At 41.2% G+C, this 9083-nt stretch overlaps 2 protein-coding genes across 2 annotated transcripts; one reads left to right on the top strand and one right to left on the bottom strand.

Moving 5' to 3' along the window:
• Nucleotides 1-817: 817 nt before the first annotated feature.
• LOC102710774 (FCS-Like Zinc finger 8) lies at nucleotides 818-4860 on the top strand. The gene is made up of 3 exons (XM_006651601.3): nucleotides 818-1320; nucleotides 1438-2356; nucleotides 4506-4860. Exons 2-3 carry the CDS (start codon nucleotides 1455-1457, stop codon nucleotides 4582-4584), a joined length of 981 nt encoding a protein of 326 aa, XP_006651664.2. The 5' UTR covers nucleotides 818-1320; nucleotides 1438-1454; the 3' UTR covers nucleotides 4585-4860.
• A 1526-nt stretch (nucleotides 4861-6386) lies between these two features.
• LOC102710483 (uncharacterized N-acetyltransferase p20) lies at nucleotides 6387-7291 on the bottom strand. The gene is made up of 2 exons (XM_015835114.2): nucleotides 6882-7291; nucleotides 6387-6737 (listed from the first exon to the last, which is right to left on the bottom strand). Exons 1-2 carry the CDS (start codon nucleotides 7233-7235, stop codon nucleotides 6513-6515), a joined length of 579 nt encoding a protein of 192 aa, XP_015690600.1. The 5' UTR covers nucleotides 7236-7291; the 3' UTR covers nucleotides 6387-6512.
• Nucleotides 7292-9083: the final 1792 nt, after the last annotated feature.

Raw genomic sequence — 9083 nt, 5'->3', positions numbered from 1 at the left:
AATTAGTTATTTTTAACTATACTTAATATTCTATACATGTGTCTAAAGATTCAATATTTTTGGGGACTAAATAGAGTCTCCTCCTGTTTAGTTTCTATTTTTTTTCCAAAAAACATCACATTGAATCTTTAGACACCTAAATAGGAATATTAAATATAAATTAAAAAACTAATTATACGGTTATGAGACAAATCATTTGAACATAATTATTTAATGATTAGCTATAAGTGCTAAAGTAACCTATATGCGCTAATGATGAATTAATTAGGCCCAAAAGATTTATCTCGCGGTTTCTAGACGAGCTATAAAATTCGTTTTTTGATTCGTATTGAAAAACATCTTCCGACGTTCGATAATATTTAACGTGACTAACAAAAATTTTTATTTTGTCAACTAAACGCCCCAAATCGAGGGACGCACACATTCTTTCTGCTCGTACTTCACTGTACAGCTCATAATGCGCCAATTTTATTTTCTTTTTTATCCGGCGAAACTTGTAGCATCACCATCTCCCTCAACTTGCATGGTCAATTAGCCGAAACTTGTCCCTTTTTTTTAAAAAAAAAACTTCACAGCCATGATCGCAACCATGACCTGCAGTTAACTTGGCAGCAGTAAGGCACTGCACATCCATCATCAAAGATCACATCAAATTGAACTTTCAGGAAAAAAAAAATCACCACCAAATTGACACACACATTCATCAGAGAGCGAAAAAAAAAACGATCAAAATGGCACATCAATTATTATCGCTCTGATTAACGTACAAGTCCCTCTCTGCGCGTGTGTGCAGGTTTTAAATAACCGCGGCGTCTTCCTCCTCCATTCCCCCCTTCCTCCCGGGGAGAGAGAGCTTCAAGCAGCTGCTTTAGCTGTAGTGATAGAGTCATAGAGAGAGAGAGAGAGAGAGAGAGAGAGAGAGACGAGGCGACTGCAAGAACAGTTCGCATCACTCCAAGAACCGCAAGGCTGAGCCTCTTGTTTGTTCGTCACCGCGGCTTCCCGGTGAAAAATTTGGGCGGTTCCCCCTTCTCTTTTATTCCACCGTTTTGTCGTTCTCGCTGTCCACCTTCTTCCCCTTTGCTCGATCATTTTCATTCACGCGCAACGTGCCAATCGATCGATCGGTTTGTGCGTACGTGAGCGAGCGTGCGTCGTGTTGCTGGGACGAAGAGGAGAGGGAAATGGAGAGGAGGTTTTGTATGGAAATCTATCGGAAGGTGAGGTAATGTGCTGGAGGAGGAGGAGGAGGAAGAAGAAGAAGATTCGGAAGCAGCCATTATAGCTGAAGCTTGATCAATCCGAGAGTGCCGCTTTCTGGTGAGCTTCTGGGGGCTCTGCTGCTGTTTCCCGTCTCTGCTCATTCTTTAAAGCTACAGAAGCGAAAGCTTTTGCAGAAGTTGCCGTCTTTTTCATGATTAATGGTGGCCTGCACAGGGATTCATTCGGAGACGATGCTTCGCAACAGATCGAGGAGAGCGGTTGGTGCCAAGCAAGGAGGAGGAGGAGGAGCTGCCATGGCGCAGCCTGAGCCGCCGCTGCCGCCTGCCACCACGGCGCAATCCCCAAGGAGCAAGAGTTTCTCTTCTTCTTCTTCTTCTTCTTCTTCTTCTTCTTCTTCTTCTTCTTCTTCTTGCGCTGCTGCGGCGGCAGCTCCTGTGTTCCCTTCCCCGAGGCCGTTCATGGCACTCCCGCAGGCCGGGTTCTTGGACGGCGCCGCCGCCGAGGGGCCCTCGTCGTCCATGAGCCCCACCTCCATTCTTGAGACCAAGCAGTTCTGCTGCTCCGCCGCCATGCCCCCGTTCCTGTCGGAGAGGAGCCTCAGGAAAGCTCACATGGAGATGGCCGTCCCTGAGCCGGCCAGTGTCGGCCTCGCCGACGTGCTCCGGGAGCACAGGGACACCAAGGTGGGCGCCGGCAAGGTGGTGTTCGGGTCGCAGCTCAGAATCCAGGTCCCCACGGGCAGGGCGGTCGAGCTGGTGTCCTCCCCGATCGAGTTCGGCGTCAAGAACCGGGACGCGCACCTGGCGGCCCTGTCACCGGCGAGGAGGTTCTTGCCGGAGGTCGTCAGCTCGCCGTCCGCGCGGGTGTTCGCCGGCGGCGCCGTGTCCCCCGGGGAGATGGCGATGTCGGAGGACTACACCTGCGTGATCTCCCGCGGCCCCAACCCGAGGACCACGCACATCTTCGACGACTGCATCGTAGAGAGCTGCGGGGATGTGCTCGTGGAGAAGATGGACGGCGTTGCCGGCGCCGGCGCCGGCGACGGCGACGCGGTGCGAACCAATGGTTTCCTGAACTCTTGCTACGCATGCAACAAGCGGCTTGGACATGGCAATGACATCTTCATCTATCGGTGAGTTCAGAAAAATAATTTGCTCATGCTGTTTCAGACTTTCAGTACTTCGGAAAAACTAAATGCAATTTTAAATGATTTATTCATGCTGAAAATGACATGGTCCAAAGTTGGTATATCAAGTTAGCTGTTTGGCAACCTGATTTCTTGTACTTAAACATTAGTGATAGCCCTGCAGTTGTTGGGAAGTGTAGTGGAATATTGAGGAACAATTATACATATATATGCTGAAAGAAAACAGATTGGTGAGAAAATAGATTCTATACTGAACTTAGCAGCACATCACCATGTTTTCAAAATTCTATTTTCACACCAGGGATGTAGTAGAAAACTAAAGTAGGGTTGACTGATTGCTGAGCTGCTTGTTAGATGATAACGAATATATGGCAGATGCAGAGTAGCTTTATAAGGCACAAGTTCTTTGATTTCTTGTTTACTGTTGTTTGGCATGGAGGTGGCTTCCATCATTGCAAGCTTATGTCATCCACAATTCTCTGTTGATTTGTGGATGGCTCACATGCTGGGACCTTGATGAGCTGTTCTGATTTCAGAGTCATTTATGGTTTATGATTGAGGCATGGATACTGTGATACTTCAGTGCTTGTCTCCAAAATCATGTTAATACCTCTTATAAAACCGATGTTTACTAATGAATTTGATTCCCTTCTATTATTTCTCTAGTTGATAGTAGGCTTGTTTACAGTAAACACGTTACTTGTTTATTTTGAGATTGTGATGTTTGATGCCCTGTTATTTTCTGTCAGACTTGTCCCTTATTTTTATGCCTTGTTTAGTTTGAAAAAAAAATTGCAAAAACATCACATCAAAACTTTAAACACACATTTGAAATATTAAACGTAGTCTAATTACAAAACAAATTTCAGATTCCGCCTGGAAACCGCGAGACGAATCTTTTGAGCCTAATTAATCCGTCATTAGCGCATGTTGGTTACTGTAGCACGTATGGCTAATTACGTACTAATTCATCTTAAAAGATTTCTCACAGAACTGTACAATTAGTTTTTCGTGTTGTCTATGTTTAATACTCTATTTAAATGTCCAAAGATTCGATCTGATGTTTTTGGGGGAAAGTTTTTGGGAACTAAACAGCCTCGTAGCATATACATTCAGATTACAGTTCCATTATGGACCAAGAGGTCCTTGTGTTCACTTGGATAGCTTCTAGTAGTATTTATAATCCTAAGAATGTGATGTTTCGATTCCACATTGCTTTCACATAGAAAACTACGCAAAGGAGCTGAATATACTAATGCAGGGGGTTGTGTTAACAGTTTCCTAGGGACTAAATTATTTGGCACCGGTTTGGTGTTGCTGAATAAGGTCTTGTTTAGTTTCTAAATTTTTTTTTCTAAAAACATCACATCGAATTTTTAGACACCTAAATAAAGCATTAAATATAGATGAACTAAAAAACTAATTGCATAGTTATGGAAGAAATCTTGAGACGAATCTTTTAAGTCTAATTAGTCTATGATTAGCCATAAGTGCTACAGTAACCAACATGTGCTAATGACGGATTAATTATTCTCAAAAGATTCGTCTCGTGGTTTCTAGGCTAGCCGTGAAATTCGTTCTTTCATTCGTGTCCGAAAAACCCTCCCGACATCTGGTCAAACATTTGGCGTGACATTTCTGCTAAAAATTTTCTCAATCCAGACACTACCTAAGATTATAAGGTTCATGTCCCGAGCCGTGCTAAGTCCTGGTGCTCCTGCACCCGACCATGACTAGGACCAGCTATCATCACCAAAAAACAAAAGTTTTTGCATCATTGTTGCTAGTTTGACAACCTTGAAGCTCCTTGATGCCAAAAGAAATGCTGAGTTTGCTTTGAATACGACGGTGAAAGGGATTTGTGCCATGTCCTGTTATGTCGGTTTTCTTCCTTGCTGCATGATCCTTTGATCCATGGAAGTGCTAAACTGTAGCTTGGAGATGCCCCCCTAAACATTTAGCTTCACATCTTCTGATGTTATCCCTCGATCACAGCAGTCTTTTGCTTCGTGTGCTTTGGACTAAGCAGAAGAGCAATTATCCTGAAAAGCTCTGCTTTTTAAATATAATTCAGCAGTTAGGCCATTACTGTTCTTCTGTGATATAATTGGTCCTTTTCTCTGATCTTTTTCAGAGGCGATAAAGCATTCTGCAGCAGCGAGTGCCGGTACCAGGAGATGCTTTTCGACGAAGCAGTGGACAATTTGCGCTAGCTGCTGAACGAATGGATCATTCATAGGGAGTATTTCTATGGAGGAGGAAGACAATAGTCCTAAATAACTGAGATGAGATTTGTTTTTATTTTTCGTTTTCTCGAATTCGCAAGATTGGGTGCTGTTTTTGGCCATGGAGGAATTAAGGAATGATTTAGCCTTCTGCGGATTATAAGACCTTTGCCCACTTTTGTAAGATGGTGATTATTGATTGCTTGGGGGCATCTTGTTTTTGTGACTTTCGAGTTAGTTGCAATCTGATGCTTTTGATCTATCCTTATATGCAAGATGCTTTTGGCTATATATGATGTGAAATAGTATAAATTGTGGCATGAACTTTGAAGTGAATTCCTCAGTAAACCATCAGGAAAGTTTAGAAGTTTCTGTTCCTCAGAAACTATCAGGAAAAGAGGAGCATCGTGTCTGTGTAAGTATGATCACCATCAAGACTTGTCATCTTGTTTACTTGTCAAAAAAGGGGAGATGAACAATGGAAGAGACAACTTTTTTCAGTGATTCAGGACAAAAGAAAGAGCTAGGATCAATAGCCATCTTCAAAAGGTTCAAGAGGCTTGGGTGGAGTGTGTTGTAGCAGCTTTGCCATGGGGGCATTTCCAACCCTTGTACCAAAGTGCATGCAAGCAAGTGCTCCACATGCAAAGAAACAATGGAGAGCTCAACAGCTCCTAATCATCATAGTGTTTTCTGTAATTGGTGAGTGGTTTGGACCAGCATGATTATGATTGTCGTGTCATTGTTCATGAGCTCTTCTAGCAGTATCATCTTTTTGCCCTGTAGTTTTGTACTGTAGGTGATTCTCTCTCTCCTTTCTCTTTTCTTTTGCTTTCACTTTTTGGTTGCTGTTACCACATAATTGATCGATCGGTTTGTGTAGTGTCCTGCACATTAATTAAGCACCTGTACTTTGCTAGTGAAATCACGGGCAAGAGCATTTAAGCATTGACCCCTGAGCTACTGTTCCTGGAGACATTGAGATTGGGAGCCAGTGGTCATTTTGACTGCCTGATTGTTCGTGGTTTGTCTAAGCTATATTTTCAAGTGTCGACAACCAATATGTGCTGAATAATAATAATAATAATAATAATAATAATAATAATAATAATAATAATAATAATAATAATGTACATGTTCATGCTCAGAAAGTCGTATATCCCCTTATCAAGTGCAGGAGTAGAAAATTGGCCAGGAAGATTCCATAAAACAAGGCTTGAGTTAAAAAAAAAAGTATTTTAATGAGTCAAATAATTGATCACTGTCGTTGGTCGTTCGATATGAATATTCTTATCGAAAGTCATATTATTCTTACTAAATATTGGATATTTTCTAGTAAGATATAGTACTGGATCATCTAACCAAATTCCCAACTAACGTGTTGCCACTATTTTCTAAGACACGATAAGCACTGGGTCATCTAACCGATCTCCCAACTTACAAAATTTGCCCCACTATGATTGAATCTTGATTTTTTTTATAACGTCTGATTAATTAAATCAAACGGTCCAAAACTTTGTTAGTAGGAGTTCGGTATTAAAAAAAAACTACCCCATTTTATAATGTTTTGACTATCCATGAATAAATAAATATGTTTTTATATATGTCCAAATTCACTATTAATCATATGATTTTTCATATGGAGAGCCCGATATCTTATAATATAAAAGTATAGGTAACAAAATATCCAAACAATATTACCTCTGTTCTAAAATATCATTAATCATCTATATGCGCTTTCAAAATACATTTACATTTGAAAAAAAAGAGCATGAATCGTTATAGTTTGGAATAAAGGGAATAATTATTTTTTTATCAAATTAATTACAAGTTGAGAAGTTCAATTGCACAACTTTTTTTTTAATTTTGATCGATTTTCGTGCGATATGAGGTGTTTAAATGTTTGCAAACCACCCTTACAACGGACGCTCCCTCTCGTGCGCTGGACGGTCGGACGCCAGGAAGCTGTAGATGGCGGCGTCCATGACCTCGCCGCTCCGGCGGACGATGTAGCTGCGCAGCACGCCTTCCCTCCTGAACCCGGCCTTCTCGAGCACCCTCTGCGACCGCACGTTCTCCACGTCCGTCACCGCCTCCAGCCGCTCCAGCCCCGGCAGCTCGTCGAACACCCTCGCCACCACCTGCCTCACGCATGCATCCATCCGACCGGCGGTGGCGCGGCGAGGCCATGCACGCACGCACCGCCGGCGTACGTAGACACGACGACGGTGAGCCGGCGACGCGCTACGGCACACCACACAAACAGCGGAGCTGAATACGTTTACCTGGATGATGGCGGCGGCGGCGATGCCTCGGCCCCAGAGGCCGTGCGCCAGGGCGTAGCCGAGGTTGGCCCTGTGGCCGCCCTCGTCGGCGTACGGCCAGACGGAGACCTGGCCGACGGGGCGGCCGGCGACGCAGATGGCGCGGAACCACGGGTGGCCCAGCACCGTGTCCCCGATCTGCGCCACCGCCTGCTCCCTCGTCGCGCACAGCGGCCGCTTCAGGAACCGCATCACGCGCTCGTCCGACGCCCACGCCATGAAGTCGTCGGCGTCCGCCAGGCCGAGCGGCCGGAGCGTCACCGCCGGAGGCGCGTCGTCCTGCCGCTGCTGCACGGCGAGGTCCACCTGCTCCATGGATGTCGCTGTCTTCTCCTTCGAGGCAAATAGAGTGAGCAAGCAGGGTCAGACGAGTCAGGGTCACAGTCGCCTCGATAAGAACCTATCTTGATTAGCTACAACTAATGACCTAACTAATGATCACTCTAATAGTAAAAGAATGTTGTTTTACTATGCGTAAAATCCACACAAATATTTAGGTACCTGGACAGATAAATATAATATATATTATCTTTGTTTTCTAATATATGATATGATATTATTGACTTTTAGACAGTGTCTAACCATTTATCCACTTATATGAAAATTGACACTTTACTGCAAATGAAAGTATGTTCACTAATAAAGTAAGCAGAACAAAACAAGTAATATATGTATACTCGTTCATTCGAAAGAAGACAAATGGTGAGAGCACTGTAAAGTCAATAGCATCACATATTAATAACAGAGGTAGTATATCAAGTTTAATTATGATAAACAAACATTTTGTAATTTTTTGTAAGTTGTCAAGTCCTAATGTTATGCATCACTGATTTCAAAAGTTAGACCTTTTACTAATTACTAGTTGTTAACATCGCAAACCATAAAAAACCTTATCCCACTTCGCCGGCCACCTATTCTTTTCAATTCATTAGTTTAATTCCACGATGTCATTGTCGTAGTTAAATACTCCTACAGTCGTAATGTTCATGACTTTTTTTGGTAAGAATAATGTTCATAACTTAAAAGTCCTGTTTACCCTGCATGCTCCATTTTGTTTGCCCTTAAGCTTACGAGCTAAATAAAATTTAAAATTGTTTTAGCCTTTTATTCTAGTTTATTTTTATCTATTTTAAATATTAAAGTTTTATCAGGAAATTATTTTAATCACCAATATATTATGAACCCATGGTAATTAAACAGTTGTCCATAGAGTTACAAACACCTTCTCATCTGTACTGCCTCCTTCTCATTAAGCTTATTTTTTTAGTTTTTTAGATACAATATTTTGACTCTTCATTTTATTTAAATTTTTTTGTGATTAATATTTTTATTATTACTAGATGTTACGATATGAATAATACTTTATACGAGACTAATTCTTTTAAGTTTTTGTACAAAATTTTTAAATAAAACGAATGATTAAACTTTAGACAAAGAAATAAAAAAATAAAGTTATTACGAGCCAGAGAGACAGAGGTAGTACAATACTGTTACAGAGCAAATAAAACTTACTGCTGACCAAGTATATTGTCGTTTTCTATATATGTATATAGCAACTATGAAAATTCAGGTAATTCATTTTTTTTAAAAAAACGACCAAAGGTGTGCCCAAAACAAGAAATAGTTAGCACACTGTTACATTAATTAGACTTAGAAAAATTTACAAAATGGAATGACCGATGAAGCATAGATATTTAGGGGGCGTTTTTATGACTGCATTGTTCATAGGCATGAACTAAATATTATATATTATAAATCTTTAGCATAGAACAATTTACTTAAGCAATGATTAGGTAAGTAGAACCTCCATTCCACAACGTACCGGTAATAGTCTAAACATATATATAAACTATATATATTAATTAATGATAAATTTAAACCGTACCAAAAACTTACAACATAAAGTAAATAAAAATCTATTCTGAAAACTGTGGTATGAATAAAATCCCATAATACCATTCATATGATTTTTGATAGGCTGTTGTGTTCTTACATCTATGCCGCGTTTAAGAAAAACCAACTGCTTCTTCCGTTTCACGGTGTAAGACTTTTATATGAATGCTAATTAATCTAGACATATATATACCTATAAATTATATACATTTATTAATTAATAAATTCAGACTAAGCTAGAGAATCTTACAATATGAAACGTAGGCGACA

The sequence above is a fragment of the Oryza brachyantha genome, chromosome 3 (assembly GCF_000231095.2).
Source record: "Oryza brachyantha chromosome 3, ObraRS2, whole genome shotgun sequence".
Lineage (NCBI taxonomy): Eukaryota > Viridiplantae > Streptophyta > Magnoliopsida > Poales > Poaceae > Oryza > Oryza brachyantha.
The sequence above is the reverse complement of the archived record's forward strand: the minus strand, read 5'-3'. Positions and strand labels throughout refer to the sequence as shown.

Bases quoted from the DNA above. Each gene is read 5' to 3' on its own strand.
- LOC102710483 (XM_015835114.2), bottom strand. From the start codon at position 7,235: ATGGAGCAGGTGGACCTCGCCGTGCAGCAGCGGCAGGACGACGCGCCT. The intron at 6,738-6,881 runs GTAAACGTATTC...TGCGTGAGGCAG, and splicing joins CCGCCGCCGCCATCATCCAG to GTGGTGGCGAGGGTGTTCGA.
- LOC102710774 (XM_006651601.3), top strand. From the start codon at position 1,455: ATGCTTCGCAACAGATCGAGGAGAGCGGTTGGTGCCAAGCAAGGAGGA. The intron at 2,357-4,505 runs GTGAGTTCAGAA...GATCTTTTTCAG, and splicing joins AATGACATCTTCATCTATCG to AGGCGATAAAGCATTCTGCA.